The sequence below is a fragment of the Zootoca vivipara genome, chromosome 1 (assembly GCF_963506605.1).
Source record: "Zootoca vivipara chromosome 1, rZooViv1.1, whole genome shotgun sequence".
In the NCBI taxonomy this organism is placed as follows: domain Eukaryota; kingdom Metazoa; phylum Chordata; class Lepidosauria; order Squamata; family Lacertidae; genus Zootoca; species Zootoca vivipara.
Genome location: NC_083276.1, coordinates 10,110,144 through 10,134,993, shown reverse-complemented (window position 1 = coordinate 10,134,993; position 24,850 = coordinate 10,110,144). Strand labels below are relative to the sequence as shown.

Genomic DNA, 24,850 nt, shown 5'->3' with positions numbered 1-24,850 from the left:
GACACTTTTTTACCAATTAAATTTAAAAGTTCAAAGCTTTATGATGTCAGTGCCAAGTGGCACGAGCAGATTCGCTTCCAAAGCAGGTGAAAAAAATGCAATTATCAGAGTTTCTAAATTACAAGCATATAACCTCCCACGAAAAAGAAGACTCTCAACAAAGACAGAGAATCTTTTCTCAGAAGCGTCATCAAACTTTTATGCCCCTTAATCCTCTGTAGATGGCAAACCCTTATTGCGAGTCTCATTTACAACCCAGAAAGTGCTCTTTTCATTATCAGGATTTGCTGTGTGTGTTTTCTAAGGATATCTTGTAAACTTATCTCAGTTACTAGAGTTCTTCTCAAGAAAAATATGCACTGATTGTACATATCATTTGCCTCTGGTAAAATAATCACTGCCAGCAATATGCTGGGAAAGAGGTAATCAAGTCCTCTTCGCACACTACTCTGTTGCGGGTTTGACTGCGATCTGGCAGCGCAATTTCACATAGCACGCCACAGCACAAAGATCGCAATCTATTTGGATGCAGCTTGCATCCAAAATGCAGCTACAAGTAAAGATGGGGCTCTGTGCTTACTATGTCCCTCCATTCAGAAGCAAATTCTCTGCCTTCCCATTTGGTGCAGTGGGTAGTGCTGGATTATGGCTGGGGAGGTAAAGGTAAAGGACCCCTGACAGTTAAGTCCAGCCACAGACACCTCTGGGTTGCGGCGCTCATCTCGCTTTGCTGGCCAAGGGAGCCGACATTTGTCTGCAGAGTTTTTCCGGGTCATGTGGCCAGCATGACGAAGCCGCTTCTGGCGCAACAGGACACCGAAACCAGAGCAGCGCACAGAAACGCAGTTTACCTTCCCGCCATAGCGGTACCTATTTATCTACTTGCACTTTTTGGGGTGCTTTCGAACTGCTAGGTTGGCAGGAGCTGGGACCGAGCAACAGGAGCTCACCCTGTCGTGGGGATTCGCACCGCCAACCTTCTGATCGGCAAGCCCAAGAGGCTCAGTGGTTTAGACCACAGCACCACCCACGTCCCTATGGCTGGGAAGAAGAGAGTTCAAATCCCCACATTTAGCTACGATGATGCTCAACTCAGGCCTGTCACTATCTCTCAGCTCAGCTTACTCTTAGGGTTATTTATTAAGACATTTTTATCCAGTCTCAAAGTGGTATACAAGATTAAAAACATAGCATGCAATACAAAACAAAATAAATGTCACTGAAATCAGACAGATAAATCACATGCTGGCAAAGGCCTACATAAATACCAGCCATGAGAGGTGAATCCCAATAAAATAATGCAACTGCAGGAAAGGTTCTGTACAAGGTGCTGCACAGATAAAAATTGGGGGATGGGGAGACATCTATGCCACCTTGAGCTCCTTGCAGATTGCCTCCTCCAGTGTCACTGCTAAGTGCTGACTGGTTGGCTCTGATCACATGGCAGGGCCTTCTTAGTGATGGCTCCCCATTTGTGAAATGCCTTTCCTGCTGATGTGAGCCTGCCTTTCTCATTACAGTGGTACCTCCGTGCAACATAAAAAGGCCGCATCCTGAAGTGCCGCGTCTGCGCAGGCGCTTGCCGGAATTCAGTGTTTCTGCGCGCACGCTGAACCCAAAAGTAACCCGTTCCGGGACTTCCGGGTTCGGCACGCCCATTTCCCGAAAAGACGCACCCTGAAGCGGACGTAACATGAGGTATGACTATACTAACTTTTAGGAGAAACTTAAAAGCATTCCTCTTCACCCAGGCTTACAATGGCTGAAAGATACTGCTCCCAGTAGTCTTGACATTATTGGCTGTGAGGGTATGTGACTGTTTTTAAACATTTTTAGATGTTCTTAATGTCCCAACTTATCTTATAAACGGGGGGTATTTTTTACGCATTTAAAAAAGACACCCCCACCTTCAATCTCAGGTGTTGCAAGCACTACTATAATAAAATAAATACAATCATATTGAGCAGTCAGCATCAGATGCGGTACTAGTGGGAGGGGAAGTCTGCACAGCTTTTCCAAATATGCCGCTACACGATCATCACATCAGGGTGCATCTCTCAACTGCCTCAAATGAGATAATGCCACTTGGTAATGAATAGGGCAATACCTGCAAACATGCATAAGTTGGCTCTGCACGTCTGCAGGGGAAGGCAACACCATACGGAAAACCTTATGCATTCAGAGCTCAATCTCCTTCACTAAAGTGAATGAATGGCAAGTCGCTGGGTGGAAGCACTGAAGGTCAGAGAGAAAAGCACAGAAATTCACAAATCCACTCACCAGCTCGTCAAAAGCAAATATCCAAAACCTTTCTCGTAAGGAGAAAGCACAGATCATGCCCTGGCCTGGAGCCCCCAACTTCTAAACTGCACTGGTGTGTGGAGAAAGTAAGAAGCAGCAGCAGAAAACCCTCAGGTATTTCTAAGATTTAACCCAGTGCAAGTGAAATTCCTGCCTCTCTTTCAAGCTTACTATGTGCTCCAGAAAAAGCACGGCACAATTTAGATCAGCGTCTGCTGGTAGATATCTGACTAATTTGTCATGGATCAGCAAGAGTTTCTAAACTACTCTCAACTGGCTGCCAAGAGCAACTACTAAAAGGCTTCCATCATTAAATTAGGCTGCTAAAACAAAGGAAGCTATAAGGAAAATCAGAAGTGGGCTTTTGTGTGAAAGGATTGCGAGCTTGGTTTTCATACCGATTACAATTCCTGGACTGAACACATGTAGAGGCAGCCTGTTCCTTAATTATTAGCTTATGTCTGTGCTCCTGCCCTTTCTTTTGCACCTGACTCTGGTTGATAGACCTTAGAATTCATCAGAAAATGAGGTAGGTCCTACAAACCTAAAGTCCTTCCATCCCTGTTCCGGAATACTTGAGAGAGGCTGGGCCTTATCTCAATTGCACTGAAGTTTAGAGAACTTTTGGTGGTGCCCTGGGTAACCCTTTGTGATATTCTGATTTTTCTTTATTTGTTTTTTTTATTAAAAAAAAATGCTGCATTTTACCATTTTTGCTGTTGGCATTCTTGCTTTTGAATGCTTTCTTTACATATTTGTGTGTGTGCATTTTATCAAAAGGCAGCCTACAAATAAATGCAAATAAGTAAGTAGAAGCTTGTGCAATGTGATAATCAGACCACAGTGAGATAGGAGCCTGTCTCTTCCCAAGCAGTAGGTGTGGTTAGAGGACTTGGGAGTGAAGCAAGTTTTTATATTTGTGGACCCCCTAGAAACGCCACGTTGCTCAGCAAGCAATTTCATCCTCAAGTACTGCATACATGTACCCACTCTAAATTAGGTTTACTTTTTCTAGTGCAAAAATAGAAAAGGCAGGTAAATTCATGCTCTTCTTGGAAGGAGGGAAGGATAAAAAATGTAATATAAAAATATGTCAGATGTTGTTTCAGACATTACAAATTGAAGTAGGATTACAATCTGCATGTGATTGTTTTTGTAAAAGTACAACTTAGCATTTTGTCCAGCTTTGTTCTTCTGGTGTGAGGAAGAGGGTTAACTTGTAAACACCAAGCACACATTGCGCACCTGTATCCTGTTCCCACTAGGAAGAAACACCCTTTTTTTTATTCAGTGACACGGGAACATTCTTATCTGGCTCTCTCGCTCTCCAAAACGATACACACAGCAGCATATGTGGAAAGGAAAATTAAGCCCATTTGTCGAGAATACAGGGGGTCCATCCTTCATATTTTCCATCACCAGCTGCAGTTATTCCTGTCTACTGAAAGTTCACACAGTGAGCCATCTGTTGGCTAAATCCTAGTGAAAACAACTCAGTCCAATCTTCTAGTTGTGAGAAGAGGGAGAGAGTTTGCCAACTGCCCCTCCCCTCTTATTTACCTTCATTCACTTTCCTCCTTGCAGGACTTTACTCTGATTGGATTGCAAGCCTGCAGGCAGTGCCTGTTTACTTTTCATGTTCTGCATGGACTCTTAATTGCTTTTAGGTGCTTTCTTAAGTACTGTTATTATGAACATAATAAAATGCTCAAATTGGCAGAAATAGAAACTCCATAAGTGAATATCCTTAACTATCTTTAACTACACTTGGCAATCTAGTAAATTTTCAAAAGGCTTATAATTCAAAATCAAAACAACTGAGGCTTCTTTCCCCCCAATAGTACTATTGTCATATTTGAGCCACAATGGTCCCTCAGAGGATGATGTTGTTGTTGTTGTTCCCACCCCACAGCTTCTATTGGTATCGATTAAACTGTGAGAGATCCTGACCTTGGATCTCTCGCATCAAAGTCAGCCCTTGTCCTAACTTTCAGTCTAGCCTACTGCACCTGGGGAAGGAGCCCTGTGGAAGGAGAACGTGAAAGGGGGCATGTTCCATGCCTTGCATGGGCCATCAAGCAAAGGCACCACCAACTCATGCTTGGTCAACTGCATATCAGGTTTTCTGCCCAAAGTGTTGCTTCATAATCTCTGCTTTCCTCGCAGGCCTGCAGTCCTCCCAGCACCAAGCCCTCTTCTTCTCAGGGCTGTTTCAGTGCTGTGCTTTTCTCAAGATGTCCATGTCTCCCTTTCCCAGGCCAAACCCAAACCCCAGAGACAGGAAGTTCCTCCCAGGGCTGCCTCCGTGTTCCAGGGGAGGCTCTTCCCCCAAAGAGGACAGGGGTTTTCTGCCTCAGAGCCCTTGGCAGCCCAAAAACCAGCAAGTGGCAGGTGCTATATCAACATAGGCCATTGGTAAACTCTCTCACACCATGTCCAACAGGGCTTAGGGAAACAGCCTGGTGAAGATCTCCAACCGGAAGCAAGGTCCACCTTCCCCCAATTTCTGCAGAGGCGCCTTATTTAGGCATCCAGTATGCCCAAACTGTTTCTTGTGTCTCTACTGGGCTTCCCCTCCCTTCCTTCTTCCCTAAAAAGCAACAGCTGGGCTCCTTCTCTGCCATCAAGCAGCTGATGGAGAGAGTCCCACCCTTCTTCTCCCAAAGGTGGAGAGTCTCCAGGCAAACTCCCAATGTGGTCTCCTCAGGCTGGTGCCTGTTGGTGCAGATCCGGCCTACTTAGAAGCCCGGGCTTCTAAGTAGACTGGACTGGACTGGCAAGCCATGGCAGCTCATCACACCCACCTTACTGTTGTGTAAAGATAAAATGGAGGAGAGCCTTGCACATAATCCCGAACTTCTTGGAGGAAGGGCAGGATTACACAACACTACCACACATTTCAAAACATCCTACTCATAATTTGGTCTTAATAGCAAGAACAACCAGTTGTTCCAGCCTATAGTTTGGAAGTTTTTAAAAGTGCAGCCTCTCCCAAGTACTTTCTTGGGTTGCTCTGTTAGAGCTTACAACAGCAGTATCAAAACACTTTCCTGCCAAGATTACAGCACACGTTCCTGCATGTAATTCACCCAAATGATGCAGAAGGGCAATGCTCGGGGTCAGGAAGAAGTCAGAGAGTCACCCTTCCGTTAGAAAAACAAAACAAGATTGGGGGGGGGGGATTTCGCAGCTGAGTAGTTCAGTACATGCTGTGCATGCAGAAATCCCCAGGTTTCTCATTTGCCAGAGTTCTTCAAGCAAAGGCTAGGCAGCCATGTCTTTGGGATGATCAATTCTAGATTTTCTACATTGATCAGGAGGGTTGCTTAGTTTCCATAATTGAATTTTGCTTCTCTTGGTGCAGACTTTTTGCACTATCATCATATAAAAATACTTAGCACTTAAACATATCCAAAGAGATTCAAAGACATCTGCTTTTTGTAATCCTTAAAAGCTTGCAAACCAGGCCAGTATTATTATGCATTCATCTATTTAAAGCACTTCTAGTTCATTAAATTCAATCCCACAGCAGGATGCAATATATTGAGAGAACGAGAGTTTGCAGTTCACCAAGATTCTAAGATTCTCCTTTTAAGATTCAGACCTGTAAGGGGCTTGAAACTCAAAAGACAGACAAGGCACCTGCAGCTTTCCTGCCCTTAGCAGGACCAAATCTCACAATTCACCTATACCTGCATGGAGTTGTGTGCATTAGTGGTGACCCCGCCCCATAGAGTTCACTACCTCTCCAGGTCTAGGCACTGCTAGAAGCCTAAAAGCAGGGCCACCTGGTACACATATGCGTATCTCATTAAGCATAATGGACAGGTCTGTTCCCAAACACTACAGGCATATGGTAATGGAGGAGGATTCATAGGAACCCTAAGCCAGGTCAAATTATTCACCCATCTAGCTCAGTATTAAGGGACGCGGGTGGCGCTGTGGTCTAAACCACTGAGCCTCTTGGGTGCGAATCGCCGCAACGGGGTGAGCTCCCGTTGCTCGGTCCCAGCTCCTGCCAACCTAGCAGTTCAAAAGCATGCCAAAAAGTGCAAGTAGAATAGGTACCGCTCCGGTGGGAAGGTAAACGGCATTTCCGTGCGCTGCTCTGGTTTCGGTATTCCGTTGTGCCAGAAGCGGCTTAGTCACGTTGGCCACATGACCCGGAAAAACTGTCTGCGGACAAACGGCGGCTCCCTCGGCCTGTAAAGCGAGAGGAGCGCCGCAACCCCAGAGTCATCCGCAACTGTATTTAACTGTCAGGGGTCCTTTACCTTTACCTTTTTAGTTCAGTATTGTCTACTCTTGACCGGCAGCAGCTCTCCAGAATTTCTAGCAGAATATTTCACTCACTGCAACCTGATGCTTTTATCTGGCGTGGTGCTGAACCTGGGACCTTCTGCATGCAAAGCATTGAGCTATATATAGTCAATGCAGAGCTATGCAGATCTGCTTCCATGCAACTGGCTGCCCAGGCAGCAGGGAATTTTGACTGTGTACTTAGTATTACAAAGAGGAAGGAGGAGTACTGTACAACCTTTCTTAAGGACTGCTTTGTTATAACCTTTTTCGTAGGGATGAGGGGGGCCTAACTATCCAGCAAAAGGCAGGCACGTAATTTAAGTGAAACTCCACCAAAGTGAAAACAATCCAATATACCCAGGCTGACAACATACGCAAAATTAGTTATCCACTCTAGTTACTGCTTGAGCTTATGTAACAGACCCACATAGATCACTGTGCCAGATGGTCTCTTACACATACTACGTTGTCCTGGGGGCCGAATGTCAAGGTAACCACAAGGGGAAAGCTGAAGCAATTTATGCTGATGAAAGAATAAAAAGGGCAAACATCGCCCCATCATTTTCTTTTTAACTTTTATTCCCCACATCCTTGCAAAAATACCCTAATAGATAATATCCAGATTATCTGCATATAATGTTGAAATTACTGGCAAAATGCAACCTTCTTTTCAAAAGCCCCCCCCCCCCATGTTTGAAACCAGATTGCTACAACTTTTGTACCAAAAACCTCCCTTAGCAGGGGGTGGCTTCTTGTTTAGCCCTAAATGCTCCTTTAGAAAGACCATGAACCAGAAGATGCTAGTCAATTTGCAAATACAGTGGTACCTCTACTTAACAAATAACTCTACTTACGAATGGAGCTCCATCCTCCATCTTGGATGCGGTTTAGATAGGATTTTTTCTACTTACGAATTTTTAGATAGGGTTGCTTCGACTTACGAATTTTTTCTCCCAATGCATTCCTATGGGATTCGACTTACAATTTTTTTCGACTTACGAATGTGTGTTCGGAATGCATTAAATTCGTAAATAGAGGTACCACTGTATTATTTACAATGGCATTTCATTTTTGTAAATTTAAATTCAAGAAGGGGCCTTTTTCTTTTTGCAATGGCTCCCCATTTGTGAAATGCTCTCCCCCAGGGAGACTCACCTGGCACCTTCATTACAGATCTTTAGGAGCCAGGCAAAAACATTCCTTTATCACCAGACCTTTAGCTGACTGAACATTCTACGTCCTTTTAAATATGTTTTTTTGGGGGGGGGGGAGACGTTACTGGTTTGCTTTTGTTTTATTATGGATTTTATGTTCTCATTTTTTTTATGTTGTAAGCCACCCTGTGATCTTTGGGTGAAGTGCAGTATACAAATTTAATAAATACTCACAATACCCAATATCAAAATGGGTATTGTGGATGGTATGCAATGAAGTAGTTTTGTTAGTACTAAGACTTGTGGCTGTAGAACAGAATTTTACCCTCTCTCTGTTTCCTCCATATGCCCACAAATCTGTTCTAGGGTTTCCACCAACCTTCAAGAGCAAATTTGGGGTGGATGGGTGGCACACAGAGAGAAGGCGAGGAAGCTCCGTTGCACAAATGGAAATCCTTGCACTAAGGGAACTGTTTCATTGGATACCTCCCTACACTTTAATCTATTTCTTATGTTTAGATTTTTGTCTATTTCTTTCCATTTTATAAACATTTTCTCGAGAGCTAAACTTTGAATATGCTGAAAATGCTGATTTAACATACTCTTCAACCTTCTTTGCCCTTTGAAAATGTAAACATGTTTCTCATTATATTATATAGTTGCTCTGTTCCAAGCCATTAAAAAGAAAGCAGCTTCATACTGAACGTTGGGTATTTCTATTTCTGCAGCCAGGAGCTCGCCTTTTTTTGCTCTACTGTGGTTAAAGAAACCTTCTTTAACTCTTACTTCAGCACTCAATTTGCTGCCAGGACTGTCGTATGCATTTTCATCTCATCTTCTATTTACTTTAAATATTGTGATTCATGTTGGATTTTCAGTATTTTTGTTTTGTCACTCTTACCCCAAACACTGCGCTCTGCTACCCCCTCTAGGGCAAGGAACCTCTGACCTGTGGGCTTCATTAGACCTAACAGGCCTCTCCATTTGGCCCACAAGGCTGTTTCAGCAACGCCATGCCCAGCCTGCCCTGCACCTGACTTCATATACTTTTCAAAGTGCTGTGGGTAAGCCAAGTCACCCTCGCTTAAGATGAAAGTTACCTGTACACTGTATTGTTGAAAATATAATTTGTTGCCTTTATATTTTGACATGAGACAATCACCCTTAAAAAGCACATGCATCAATCCGTTCATGCCCCTCCCCTATAGGCTAGGGCAGGGGTTCCCAACAAAATTTTCTCGAGGACCCCTCATCGAGCCGCTATTGTGACAAGGACCCCCATTAATTCCTAATCCTAAAATTAAAAAGTGAGAGCCAAATTAAGAGTCTTTTTATATTTTATATTTATACGTTTTTTACAGTTACAACAGAGTACTCCAGTTAGTTTTAATTTTCAGTTCTTAATGAGATGAGTTAAATCTGTCCTTTGAGTCCATTATTTCTGAAATATTAGGTTCCAAACCTGAAACTTTCACTCTGAAATCTGACCGCATGTTGAGCCGATTCCTATATTTGTTTTTCATGAAACACATGGAAGAAAATGCTTGCTTTGTTTACAAACACTACTGTTTTGCAAAGAGGCAGCGCGCGCCAGGGAGGAGGGAGGGGAATGGAGAAGACAGGGTACCTGCGCAGTAGCGCACAAATGAAGCCGACACGCGCAAAGCATCTTGGGGAGGTAAGCGTTAGTAGAATGCGCGCGCTGCCTCTTTGCAAAACAGTAGTGTTTGTAAAGCGCCACCTAATGGCATACAGCAGAACTACTGCCTCTATCTAATTCTAGTTTTGCGCTAGACTCTGCTCATGCAGGAAGCGGCCAAAACAAAAAATCTGTTATCATACGAAATATATTTAATATATTTTTTATTCTAATAGCATCTTGCGGACCCCTCTGGCATAGCTCGCGGACCCCTGGGGGTCCCCGGACCACCTGTTGGGAACCACTGGGCTAGGGCACCATATTCAACTATTGATTAAATCAGACAATCCTTACCAATTTCACCATTGACTTTCATTCCAGACAAAATGTTTCCCTGGTGTTTTCTTCAATGAGAGACAAGATTAAAGTGTACAAAAGTGGACTTATATTTGAATTAGCACAGAAGAGTTAAGAGCTCAAACGGCCCAAAGAGTGCCCCAAAAATATTCAAGCAGCAGTGAAAGGATACGTGGAGTGCCTTCTGTTCTGCACACCAGGTAGAGGCAAGCAGCGATCACATGGGTCATCTTCCTCCCTCGGGTTAAGTGCTTGCTCACGGCCATCTTGAAAAAATTGAAGGCTGTATCAAGGCAATGCTGATTCAGTTGCAGTTGGTTCCCCAAATGATGGATCTGCCGTTTTCCTTTCAAGAGAAAACAAAACAAATAAATAAATAATACACCATTTGCAAATCATACTTACACTATGAATTAAAGTCAACTTGGTTGCTCTACACTTTTGGGTGGGGGGTTGTTTTGTTATAAAATAAGAAGTTAAAACGTTTAATGCAGCTAGGTTCTCTCTCTTTCTCAGATACTATATAATTTGCACCCAAGAAGGGGTTGTGTTCACTCAATGTGGGTAGTATATTTTTACTTAAAACAATGTATAGTGTTAAATATATACAACACTCGAATCAATTATGAATTTATGCAGTGCTGCCCACAGATTACAAAAAAGCAAACAAACTAATATATATCCACTTAGATAGCACAGGCTACAACAATTTGTAGCACATTCTTTCTTTCTTTCCAATAGTGGGTATATTCACAATTTTGCTTGTATAAAACTAAAGTGCAGTATTCATTTTTTGATGCTGCAGTCCCAGGCACTTGCCCAAGGCTAAGCTACACTAAAAAGAATGGATTTTACTTCTGAGTAGATGTGCATAGCATAAAATTCATATACTGTATGTGCCAAATATGTGCTACTATAAATGATAGATTTTAAGCTGTTAGAGAAAGCAAATAAGTTTAGGTTGGATGATAAATAAGCATGCATTTCAGTTTCCTCCCAAAATTGTCTATTTCTCCACTGCTCCCCCCCAAAAAAAACAGATTGTGTGATTCCACCACCACCCATGGCTTCAAACAGATAAGCCAAAGGTTTGTTAAGAAGCAGGATTGTTTTCATCTGAATAAATGTACAGATACGCTACTCCGAAGAGAGTGAACAATGCCCCTCAGTCAGCAGTCTAAGGGTGCATGTCTCAAAATTGCAAACAGAATACATTCCACGTTAGTTTGAAAGAAAAGTACAAGTTTTCAGTTCACCAAAAACCTGGCAAAGCACATTCTTACTCATGCAGGTCCCCTAACCGCAAACAAGGCAAAACCACAACTGAGGAAATCTGGCCATAGAAAGAGATGTGCCCTCTAAGTTTGCCACTGCTGTGGAAGCACTTCCTGCAAATCACATTTGAGGAGAGCTCAGCTGCCAGATTACAAAGATTAAGTTGTGGCTTCAAGAAGACGGATGCACCTTATTGCTTTGTTTGAAGCCCTTTAGATGACTCATAAGAGGATATGACACAGCTGGTGATACAGTTGTGGAAAGCATAGCACAGGCACATCATGCTAATAAACACTTCAGCTGCAGGAAACTGTGGCAAGAACACAAGCCCAAATTGAAGGAGAGTAGTTATAGAAGAACAGGGTAAAGTAAGTATGGTATTTATTGACCGGCCAATGAGTAGAGCATAGATTCAATATGTAAGAAAAATGTTTCTGCCATGTGTTGTTACAGGAAACATGCAGAACATTAAAGTTTCACGGGGATATTAGAAACAAATAACATTTCCATGCAGGGAAAGAAGTTTGCCATGTGGCTTGTTCAACAGTTTAAACTAAGCACATGATGACAACACCAGACTTGTTGGGGAAATGAAAACACTGTGTCCATGTGCATTACTTTGTGCTTCTTCTTCCGGACTTCCTATCAAAGCACCTTATAACACCAGGCTAAGGAGAGAGTAGCTAGAATATGACAGATAAGCTCTTATAGGGTTGGTTCACAACGCAACCTTCCATATGGGTCCTATGTCCAATGGGCCAAAATCTTCCACCACAACCAGTAATATTTTATATGATCTAATTCTAAAAGCTATGTTCATAAGGGCTCAGAAATCTGCTTTACACCACTGATCCTTTATACCAGGGACTATACTGGGGTTGGGAAGCAGAGGCACTGAGGCACTCCAAATATTATAGGACTCCAATTCCCACCATCCTTTGCCCATGTTGGCTGGGCTTATGGGAGTTGAAATCCAGGAACATGTTCCCTATTTCTGGCCTGTCTCGCAGGATCTCTCCAGGATTTCAGCCACAAATCCTTTCCAGCCCTACCAGAAGATGCCAGAGATTGAAGCTGGAACCTTTTAAATCTAAAAGTAAGATCTACCAGTATACTGCATCCCTTCCCTGATACATTAATCTATAAATTCAACTTCCCCCATAATACATTCACTACGCTTTCTCTGTTGTCTGCATTGCCTACCAAATTTATTTGAAGAAACCCAATCCTGGCCTGTGTTATACCCGTTATAAACAGGGGAAGTGAGCTTTGCCCTGGGAATTACAAACTGCACTTGATGAGATTGACTAGAAATGTGAAGAAAGACATATCTCAATTCCTGAACTGTACTAAATATTATTTGGTCAACACAGGATGCTCAAGATCTTGCTTTTCCAATTCAAGTTGATAAACTGTTGCCGACAAAGCTCACATATATAATTTTAATATGTAATCTAAAAAGTGCCTTGTGTACTCCGAATCAGATCAAAGCTGGTGCCAGAAACATGAAGAATTATTCATGGGACTTTTTCCACAATGAATCGTTTTGATTAAAGCCAACCAAGCTTTCATAGAACCACCTGGTGTCTCTCTCTGTATGCTTGTCTGTACGTGCATCATTTTTGAACTGCGAGAAACTAGACTTTGTTAGTGCCGTCTTCCTGACATGAGCAATGCCCATAGTGCTGCCAATCCAAAACCCCAATTGCCAAATGCCCAATCTAGCACCATTTTGCTAATTAAATTAAATTAAATTGCTTGCAGATGTGCCAGTGCTGCACTGGTCTCTAACCCACATAAATTAACTATCCTGAACAGGCTGTGCCTGGCTATAATTAAAATGGGATGTGCAGGTTAATCAGTAACTATGTTTTTAATTTCCCAACAAAGGAGCATAGTGCACCCACCATTATTTTTAATTCCTAAGCCTCTTTAACAAACATAATCTGTACTCTGATCTTAACCCCACACACACATACACCAAAAGAAGTTGCTCCTGCAGGGCACAGTGCAGCTGATTCTCTTGTGGCTGCTTCAAACGTTATGAAATTGCGAGATGAAAAGAATACAAAGCTGGAACTGCCAACCAGCATGTAAATTATAATGTGATCACATACATGTGCAGTTCTATTATTCCATGTATTTTGCTACATACAGATGTGGCGGGCAGCTGCAATGAGCTGGAGCTTCCCAGTGTGCATACCCTACATGCACCCACAGCAGAAATACATACTATGATTACTACATTATGCCCACCAGGCTGCATGCTAATTCCTAAAAAGAAGTACTTTCTCAATACCAGTTTTGTAATGCTTAGTAAACCCTTCTTTTTCCTAATGCTCAGGGGAGTAAGAAATACCATAATTTAGCACTGGAGTATAATGAAATGCTGTTTTCTTCTGTCTGGGTCTACAAGCCAAATGGTGCAATTTTAATTTTGTAGATTGTAAACTGTGTGGCAGCCCTTTGGACTAGGGGTATGGGTGGGCGGGCGGATGAGTGAGTGTGTAAAATATAGCATGGCATACATTGAAAGTTCAAGCACATTATGTCATCAGTAACCATTTCCCATTGACGGCAAAGTGATTTTGTTTATACTAATTTACCACATTTTTCCGTCTATAAGATGCCCCCATGTATAAGATGCCCCCTATTTTGGGGGACTCCAATTTAAGAAAATGGGGGGAAATGGCCCTCGTGTATAAGACACCCCCAAATTTTGGACATTGTTTTTAAGGGGAATAAACCTATGTCTTATACACAGAAAAATATGGTATGTCATCTTTTCACATCTTTTTCATCTGATGTCCCAATTTGCTCCCTATTTTATGGTTTTGGTGTATTAAAAGTAATTGTTAATTGTTTTAATGATTTAGCACTACGTTCCTCATTCTACTTTCAGTTACAACTGTCTCGGTTTACATTTGTTTTGGCAGAGTTTGGACTCCTTTACGGGTTCCTCATTTTAGCTTGTCTTTTTTAGCTGCTCTCCAAGCAGGGCAGGTGATAAAAATGTGGAACCAGTTTCCAGAAAACTGAAATAGTTTTGCAATCCTGGCTCATGGCACACCAAATAAGCAGGCCCTAGAGAAGATCCAGGTGGCCAGGCCATCTGTAGACTCCCAAACCCTGATTTCTCCTTCACCACCATGAAAGAACACTTGCATTAATAATCAAAAGGGGAGATAATTTTAACTTGCTGAAGGACCAGTACAGGCCTGCCTCATATGATGAGAAGCTGTGAAATGAATTTATAGAAACATGCTATTAGCTACCAAGTGCCAAGTTCAGACCAGCAGTGCTTCAAGTTCAGTATTTCGTAGGAATCTGAAACACACAACTACGTTTGCACCATGACGGTGTGATGACACCTCAATACATCAGCACAACAGACAATTCAGCAAGACTGCAAGGCTTCATCAACAGAATGCCTAGATTAGAGCCTCCGGATCATCCTCTTCACTCCAATGAGCTCTCTCTCTCAAGTGGTTAATAAAGCTGTATTCCCTGCAGGCCCAGAGAGCTTCAATCTGTCAACCACTATGCATTGAAGGGTGTGGAAACTAAGCAGCAATCATAACGGGGAATTACAGCTTTAAGGAGTGACAGCACTTACAGCAAAAGATCAAGTGTATTTTTTTTCCCTGACTGGAGACCAGGGCATAGAAACAGCCCAATTAAGGCGAGAGTCAGTAAGCCTAGAAAAGCCAACACAGACTTTTGAGAAAATCCTGTCCTCGGGGGGCCATGAAAAGCGCTTTATATATTGCACCTCAGTAACTTCCAAACAAAAGGTCAGGACTTCTGCTAGCATCAAGCACTGGGGTACATAGCATGTCCAGCTGTTCACTGAGAGTAAGTGGGTAGGGTAATGAACTTTGACCAGGGAGGGAACAGCTCAAATCCTAACTCTGCTACAAACCTCACTGGGTAACCCTGGACCAGTTGCTAACTTCCAGTACCTATTATAACCTACCTTGGAGAGTTTCCTGAGAGGATGCAGCAGGGCAGCTGCAACCCACAACCTTCCTGAGGGAAGAGGAAAAGTCAAAGGGAAGCTTCTGAGCTGGGCCTGGGACAGTCAGGTATAATGAGAAATCTCACTGATTCCACATGCCTCCGAAGCTCATTACAACACCAGGGACAAGCTCCCTTCAGGCTCAGGAGAAGGGCAGGGGTCCATCCCTGACCTGACAGTGTACTACAGAGACACTCAGATAAAATGTGGCTTCTTTCTCACTGCCTTCCAAGTGTCTCTGAAGTTCAGGCTATCATTGGGTCAGGGGAGGAGGAATGATGTCAGTGGAAACCACATACTTTGACTGCAAACCAAGGCTAGGTGAAATTTGGGGGCTGGGGAACTGCTGTGAACAAAAAAAATTGGGACCATCCGCAGTTCAGGAAGCAATTCAACCATAGAAGATAATGCTCACAGTTAATAAGATTGTTATTAATAATGATGGTGATGATCAGTCGTCTTCCACAGGTGTATCTAAGGCAATGCGCAAAACATTGTAATTTTAAAATGTTTGGCATGCCAATCTAGGATGGAAGGAAAGTATGAGAGTGAGCCCTGTTTACCCTCCACTTGCTGCAACCAAAATACATATGGATTGGCTGGAATAAGAGCTCTGTCCCAGCAGAAAAATACACAGCTCCAATGGCTCAGATGCACAACCCATAACTACTAGAAGCCTTGCATTCAGTGTAGTGGACCCAAGCCTGTGGAATTCCATCCCAACGGAGATTAGACAGACACCCTCCTTGCTGAACTTCAGGCACCTGACAAAAATACTTTCTTGTTCCATAAGGCGTTTTATGGTCAATTTTCGTGGTTTTACTGTTCCTCTTTCTGTAAACTGTGTTTATGCATACCACTTAGAAATGTGAATAATTAAACAGTATCAAAATGTCTTAAATAAATACAAGTTGCAGCAGGAAACACTGCAAGGTGGTGGTATGTGATTCAAAGTCTCAGAATTCCAACATATCTCCAAAAAGACATACAATATATTTTACCTATCAGGTTTGCTTTTGTTTCTTTACATATTTGTTAGGATTCTTCTACTAGGATATACAGTACTAGAATTATGCCAACTTCTGAAACACCATGCCCAAGCTGAGGAATTGTCTGATCCTTCCTTCAAGACATAAGTTATTCATCAGGGCACTGAATTACTTTTCACAGCCTCCAAGACATTGTCTTTTGTTTCTGTCATCTTCTGATCTAGGGCCTTGCTTAGAGGAGCATTTTCTAATTGGTCCTGTTTCAACATATATCTAAATCTGAAAATGGTGCCCCATAGGACATACCTTATAAAGTCCTATTAGTGAGCAACATTCTATGCCTTCAAAGATCATTTATCCACTACTACTGAAGGAGAAGCATCTGCAAAGAGCAGTGTTTATTCACAATAGTCAACTCTCTCGCTAGGTAGATCTGGCTAAAGATTGTGCAACAGGGGAGGGGTTAAGTGCAACAACACTATCATCATATACAGCTGTAGACAGTTTGTCTCCACTATGTAGATATCCTCGTTCAGGAATGGATGAGAGAAAGAGCTTTATAATGGGAAGCATGGATGGAGGCATTTGAAATACTGCTACATATGAATGCATGAATATATATTTTGTTGTTGTTTTAATTAAGTACTGCTGTTGCAAAAGTTCTTACAGATTTTCCCACCACATCAGCACCATCCACTTACCGTAGCTCATGGTTTCTCAAACTGTAGGGTGCATTCACCAAATGAGCAGCACCAGATTATCTAATAATCTCATAATTTGAGTGCTCTATCTTGCCACAAGGGAAAACAGACTATTGGGGCTCCACATTATCCTCGTTCCCACTAATTTTAAGATTAATTTAAGTTTTTTAATGGCTTTGCAAGGTGGGCCCGCTGGCACATGATGGTACCAAGGAACCAAAACCATCTATTTGAGTCATGCAGTCTTCGCTTAAAATGGCTTATGATATCAAAGAGTAAATCAGGCCCACTGGGAATCATGGTTTGCAAACTGGGAGCACACAACTTCACCTCACCTCCACAACAATTATGCCCTTCACATTTTTAACTACAGCAGTTATTGTGGACCTGTGGTCCTCCAGGTGTTACTGTACTATAGTTCCCAACTTCCCTGACCACTGACCTTGATGGTGGAAGTTGGAACAACATATGGAGAGCCACAGTTCCCCGGCCCTAAACTGCAGTTTCAGTCCTTGATCTTTGCGGGAACTGTCTTTTGTGTTTTCATCACTGCTCATATCAATGCAAAAGCGAAGTTAACAAAGCAAAGAATAAAAGTAAAAGGAGTGGGGAATTGCCCTGGACAAATACCCATGCTGCAATCGCAGTCTTTTAACCATAGTTAGGAAATCAGGAGCATTATGGCTGCTCTGGGCCTATGACCATTTTACAGACCATTTGCCAGCCTTTCCACCAGAATCTCAGCCTTTGGTCTCCCCAAATTTCCCATAGGTTTATTTCAATGACTCTTGACTTAAACAAGAGCTTGGCAGTGCTCTTAGGAAAGCACTTATTTATATCGTTGGAAAATACACAAATAGAAATACAATGTAAAATAGAAAGCTATTAAAAACAATAGTCCCGCCTCCACAGACAGAGGCGGTGTGCTTCTCAATACCAGCTGCTGCTAAATCACAAGTGGGCAGAGTGCCATTGCATAAGCATCTGGACCAGATGGGCCTTTGGCCTGGTCTAGCAGGGCCCTTCTTATGTTCTTGAAAATACTCTCCTACTGAAGACTGCAGAAGCTAAAACTTCTTGAAAACATTGTCTGCATTACATCTGACTAAAACAAAATTTGCTCTAAAAAGAGATTCCATGGTGACTCAATTAAGTCAATGAGCTTTCTCATTTCCAAAAGTATTAACGACCTTCCAGTATTAGAAACTCAGATATATAAGCTAGGAACGAATGGCACCTTAACTCTAGGTTACAGCACCACAATGGAATATCTATTCGCCAGGGGTTGGGCTAGATAACCCCCAGGGTCCCTTCCAATACTACAATTCTATGACTCTATGATCTCAACTACATTGCTTGACTGTAGCTGTTGTTGGTTATTGAATTTATATACCACCCTATACCAGCAGGTCTCAGGGCGGTTTACAGAATAAGATCAAAATATAAAACCACAAAATCCATAATCAAAATAATAACAACAACCCAATAACACCCCACCCCACCCCAAAAAAACCCCCACATTTTAAAAGGGCATAGTTTGCTCTTCCAACAATTCACTTGTCCCAATATGCAAGAAGGAGAAACACACACAGTAGAAATGGAAATGGGATTAACTATGGACTAAGGCAGAGGTTTTTAAACTGCAGTCACCAACCTGGCGCCCAAAAATCTCCACGTAGTTGCAATTGGACCCATGCCAGTAGCAAAACGCACCTGGTGTCTGGCTAATTTCTAACACTAAGCTTTTGGGCAGTGGCACCCTTCCTGTAAGGCCAAGGTTTGGCTTCGCATGTTGTCCAAACGAGGACTCATGGGTAAGCTGTCTCCTAACTGGTCATCAACAGGGACTACAGCTCATGGCTAATAGGAAAAGCAAAGCAGTAAAAAGGACTGGGGATGAACAGGGCAGTTGTGAGCATCTCTGCCGTACATTCACACGACACAGTCTCAATGAGTCGTACCTTGGCTTACTGTTGTGCAAACCGGGCAAAGGAGATGCTCAGTGCTTATGATAAACCACAATGCCCAGAGCTTGAATTTCCTTAAATTCCTGCTGTTTTCATGCAACAATCACGAACCTCACACAGTGCATTTTGTGTTAATAAGAATCTGGATGATTTAGCTATATAGCCTTTCCCTGCTCCTCGCTTATTTTGGTTTGTGGAAAAGATTCATAAGCCTCATGAGTGCAGTGCAGCTTCTTAGAAAAACAAAAAACAAAACAAAAAATCAACTGATTTGCCTATAATTAGCCCACAGCTTTGTTGTATTCTGCACTGGTTAATTTCCCTTTAAAAGGCAGCCCCCATCATGCCTTTTTCTTCCCTTTGTTCTAGCACAAAGGATTCCCAAGACTGGAAATTTTCAGAGAAAATAAAAATTCTTAATAATAAAAAATGTGTTAAGCTGCAAAAGAAGATCATGCACCTCAGAACAAAAGGACCTCCTGAATAACCCTCAAACTGTTCCAAGTCAGCTACTAGCTTCAAGAACAAGGATCTCAATGACCGAAACCATTCGCTCCTGAAAGATGAACTACATGCCACTTGCAAAAACATATAATAAAACTCCTAATGGATGCTGCTTTTAGGCAAAGCACATTCAGAAGCTGCTAGAAAACAGAGCTCAACCCTCCCCTTGCCTGCTTTTTTACCCTGCAACATCCCACCCCACAGCCACTTCCCCCTCTACTGATGCATGGACGTTCAGGCTTCGACAAATCCATTACAACAGCGCAGACAGGTAAGCCCACTGATGAGCAAGGAGGTTACCCTTCCAGGATAGCCCATTACAATCCTGCTGCTGGGTAAGTGAGCATGTGGGGAAGGCTAGCCATCACCCCACCCTGACTACCACAAGCAGGCATACCTAGTCACTGGGGAAGGGATGGGACAGCTGTCAGACTCCCCCTGACTCATCCGTGGGTTTCCCTGGAGACAGAGTTGGACTAGATGACCCTTGGGGTCCCTTCCAACTCTACGATTCTATGAGCCATCAGCTTCACATAATGATACAGCGCAAAGGAGTAGCTAAGTGGCGGCAGAGGTTCTGAGGGGGCAAAAATCAATTTCCCTGTCTATATTGATAAATTAATAAAATGTTATTGTGCTATCACGGTGGAACTGGACTTCCCAGCTAGCTAGTAGAAACTAGCATGAGGCTCCCAAGCCCATAATTTGCAGGTCCCTTTGTGTGTGTGTAGCTTTAAAGGAACAAGAATATACAAGCTCAGTGGGTTGCTTTTATTAAACAGCATATAAACTTAGTTACTGGTAGGTAGCCGTATCGGTCTGAGTCAAAAAAAAAAATTCCTTCAGTAGCACCTTAAATTATGAATTATGGTGCTGGAGGAGATTCTTGAGAGTCCCATGGACTGCAAGAAGATCAAACCTCTCCATTCTGAAGGAAATCAGCCCTGAGTGCTCACTGGAAGGACAGATCCTGAAGCTGAGGCTCCAATATTTTAGCCACCTCATGAGAAGAGAAGACTCCCTGGAAAAGACCCTGATGTTGGGAAAGATGGAGGGCACTAGGAGAAGGGGACGACAGAGGACAAGATGGTTGGACAGTGTTCTCGAAGCTACGAACATGAGTTTGACCAAACTGCGGGAGGCAGTGCAATACAGGAGTGCCTGGCGTGCTCTGGTCCATGGGGTCACGAAGAGTCGGACACGACTAAACGACTAAACAACAACAACAACAACAACAACAACAAAGCACCTTAAAGACCAGCTAAGTTTTTATTTTGGTATGAGCTTTCGTGTGCATGCACACTTCGTCAGATACATATAAATGCATATAGATGCATATAAACTTAATGCAACATAAGAACAGCCTGATGTATCAGGACAATGACCCATCTAGCCCAGCATCCTCTTCTCACAAGGCCTATCAGAAGCCAAGAAGAAGGACACAGGTGCAACAGCACTCTCCTCACCTGTGATTCCTAACAACTGGCATTCAGAGGCAGCACAAACGAGTGGAGACAGTTTTGTGTATCTGGAATCACAAACAATCTCAGACTGAGATATATTTTCCCCCTCCTGGTTTCCCCTTGTAATTTTCACAGCACAAATGCTGAAGAAGAAGAAAAATTGCGTAAGGCTGCAGCAATTTCAAACAAAAACTGCACTTACTCATCTGCTGCAAACAGCTAATAAACAGAACATTTCTACAAATCCTCCCACTCGCGTGAACTCAAGCCAAAGAACAGAACACAAAATACCTTCCTTCTCCTTCAAAAGGGAAGGGTTGCAAGTGCCGTGGCTGCGTTCTCCCCCTCCGTTTCTCACATATGCACAGGCACTGTTAGAACGACGAGTCAATTCCAGCCCAGAATTTCAAGAGAAGCTCCTTCCAGGGATATGGTGCCAAAATAAATGTTTTATTTTGTAGACTCCCAACATAATGAAGAGAGAAAAGTGCATCCAGCGTGAGAAAAAATGCTATGGTTCAACAGACCTGGGTGAGAAAATGGCACAATGTGGAAACACACTGCAGAAACCACTGGCAAAAGCACCTGCCATGTCTACAAAGCAAGCTGAGAAGGGTTAATGGCAGTGGATCAAATATTATCTCCTCCTTCCCTCTCCCTACCCTGGCCTACAGACTAGTGCACAGGGAATCACAAACAAGTGGTCACTAATGCAAAGTGCCTGTTGTCTTTGTCCATGGAGTTTTCTTGGCAGGAATACTGGAGTGGCTTGCCAGTTCCTGCTCCAGGTGGATCACATTTAGTCAAAACTCTCCACTATGACCTGTCCATCTTGGGTGGCCCTGCACAGCATAGCTCATAGCTTCTCTGAGTTATTCAAGCCCCTTCACCACGACAAGGCAGTGATCCATGAAGGAATCTTATTTTGTATGGAATGTATGGAAGTGAGAGCTGGACCATGTAGAAGGCTGGTTGCCGAAGAATTGATGCTTTTGAATTATGGTGCTGGAGGAGACTCTTGAGAGTCCCATGGACTGCAAGAAGATCAAACCTATCCATTCTGAAGGAATTCAGCCCTGAGTGCTCACTGGAAGGACAGATCCTGAAGCTGAGGCTCCAATACTTTGGCCACCTCATGAGAAGAGAAGACTCCCTGGAAGAGTGCTTGGAGGAGGTTGGAGGATGGATGGCAGTTAACGGATTGAGGTTGAATCCTGACAAGACAGAAGTACTGTTTGTGGGGGACAGGAGGCAGGCAGGTGTGGAGGACTCCCTGGTCCTGAATGGGGTAACTGTGCCCCTGAAGGACCAGGTGCGCAGCCTGGGAGTCATTTTGGACTCACAGCTGTCCATGGAGGCACAGGTCAGTTCTGTATCCAGGGCAGCTGGTAGGGAAAGACGGAGGGCACAGGGAGGTGATGACAGAGGACGAGATGGTTGGACAGTGTTCTCGAAGCTACCAATATGAGTCTGACCAAACTGCGGAAGGCAGTGGAAGGCAGGAGTGCCTGGCGTGCTCTGGTCCATGGGGTCACGAAGAGTTGGAAACGACTAAACAGATACAAAGTGCATGCTGCTGCATTTTGGCAGTGGCATCAACCCTCCATAGCCACCATGTCTCTGAATCACCAGCAAACTATTGTACTTCTCAGTTCTTCCCCTGCACTCCAAAGAACGGGAACTACTGAGTACAGTCACTACAGTATTTACTGCTCAATGAAGGAGAAAGTCTCATTACAGCCCCTCTTGTAAGAATTTACAACACTCCTCTACCAGCATGGAATAAAAGTAAGCTTGTCCCAACTTAAATAAGGGCAGTAGGTCTGTTCAAAGCATGTGTTTTACTTGCAAGAGATCCCAGATTCAATCCCATGTAGGGCTGGGAAAGAGTCCTGTCTGAAATCCTGGCAAGCTACTGCCAAAACATGTGAAATAAACAATAGTGAGATAGATGGATCAATGGATGAAGGCAGCTTCCTCTGTCCGACCAAAGAGCTCATTTTAGGAGTGTCTTAGTACAACACAGAAAGAAGCAAAAATTTGCTGCTGGTCCTCACATTTACTACACATAAGGTATTAAAAGGTAAAGGTAAATGTACCCCTGACCGTTAGGTCCAGTCACGAACGACTCTGGGGTTGCACGCTCATCTCGCTCTATAAGCCGAGGGAGCCGGCGTTTGTCCGCAGACAGCTTCCGGGTCATGTGGCCAGCATGACTAAGCCGCTTCGGGCAAAACCAGAGCATCGCACGGAAACACTGTTTACCTTCCTGCCGGAGCAGTACCTATTTATCTACTTGCACTTTGACGTGCTTTCGAACTGCTAGGTGGGCAGGAGCTGGGACCGAACAACGGGAGCTCACCCTGTCGCGGGGATTCAAACCGCCAACCTTCCGATCGGCAAGCCCTAGGCTCAGTGGTTTAGACACATATGGTATACCTGGTGCCTAATCTGACATCCTCAGAAACTCAGCTCCAGTTTATATTTAGGGGAAGGTTCCAACCAATATGAAATTTCCAAACTCAGAGGAAACTTTAGAGTTATCCAAGTAGTGAAGTGAAGCTGGAGAAAGGTTCAGAAACAAGAGCGGGGCAGGCCGGCCTTCAGAATCTCCCACCCCAGGAAAGGTCACCTGGTGGCTGCTTTATCATTTAGCTTTGTCCTGGGGAGCTGCTGCATGTCAGTGAAGACAATATCATAGGCCAACAATCACCTTTATTAAATTTGTTTAAAGTCCAGGAGACACCATTGGAGGCACTTAACCTACAGTAACTGGACAGGTTTGATATATATATATATATATATATATATATATATATATATATATATATTAGCATAAACTCTGCGCCTTGCAATAAAATAAAATGGACATAAGCAACCAACTAAGCAATGTTCCCAGGCAGTCTCTATCTTTCTTCAGAGTCTTCAGCTGCCTGGCAGCAGTGATTAGAGAGCTGAACTGTGCATGGTGCGCATGTGAGCAAGAGAGAGAATTTGCTACCCACCCAGAATCTTACAAATCTAAAGGAATCAAATTAAGCATGAATAGACGAGTGTCCTTCACTCAAGGAATATCAATTTACAGTACTTGTAAAGAGGCACAGCTTTCATATGAATATAATCCACCAAGAGGGTTGCACACAAAATAAAGCATAAAACATAGCAACAACGTGCAAAAAGGCTTCAAAATTATACTGAATTAATAGCTAGAAAACCAGTGCTCTACATCAGCAATCCTACCAAGAGACAAAACATAAGACATAATTAGGCCCAAAATGTACAGCTGATTCACCGCTTAAATGCCTTTTGGTCAATTAGAAGTCCATGGAACCATTAAAGAATACTGCAAGTGGCAGACACCATCTTAGAGGAAACGATCCTCCTCTCTCACTCAAGAGGAAATGCCTCTTCTTAGATAGCAGCTCTTGTGGCTGTTTACTGTTAATTTATTAGATCTGCATACCGCCCTATACCCGTAGATCTCAAGAGTGGTTCACAACAAAAAAATACAATACAAAAACACACAATATACATAATAAAAACAAGGACAAAGTCAACCCAATAATCCCCCAATAATGCAGTGGTCCCCAATTAGTGAAGTACTGTGGGGCCCCTTGTTTTTTAAAAGCCAAGCCATAGAGCCCCTGCTTTTGAAAATGTTGATAGGTGCATTACCTAAAATCAAAGGGAGTTCCTCTTCAGAAACACTGTTTTATTCATATGTGCAGTTATGCTGATTAAAGGAGTAATCCTATAACAAGACCGACCAGGTTCAGCAGGGTTAGGATCCAGTGCAGTGGTTTCCAATTAAGGGTCCAGAACGTACCCAGAGGGTCCACAGCCCCATCCCTTGCCTCCCCCGTTATAATAATTTTAAGGTCGTGTGTGTGTGTGTGTGTGTGTGTGTGTGTGTGTATGTATATATATATATATATATATATATATATATATATATATATATATATATATATATATATATATATAATATGTACCAAGCAAATACATACATAAATATATAAACCACATGTCTGAAGCAGCACAGGAAGACAGCCCTGAAACCATTTTAACTCCCAGACTTCCCAAATGTTTCTCTGCAAGGAGGGAGGGGGTGAGGGAACCTTCCCATTGTCTCAGGAATTGAGTAATTACTATCTCAAAGGAATGGCCAGACTACCAGGAA

At 43.0% G+C, this 24,850-nt stretch overlaps 1 protein-coding gene across 1 annotated transcript in view; it reads right to left on the bottom strand.

The window, feature by feature from the left end:
- BRF1 (BRF1 RNA polymerase III transcription initiation factor subunit) overlaps positions 1-24,850 on the bottom strand; it is a 202,258-nt gene that overhangs the window by 153,160 nt on the left and 24,248 nt on the right. Inside the window, exon 3 of the mRNA XM_035104684.2 lies at positions 9,926-10,099. Within this exon, the coding sequence (XP_034960575.2) occupies positions 9,926-10,099 (174 nt within the window). The remainder of the gene's footprint in view (positions 1-9,925; positions 10,100-24,850) is intronic.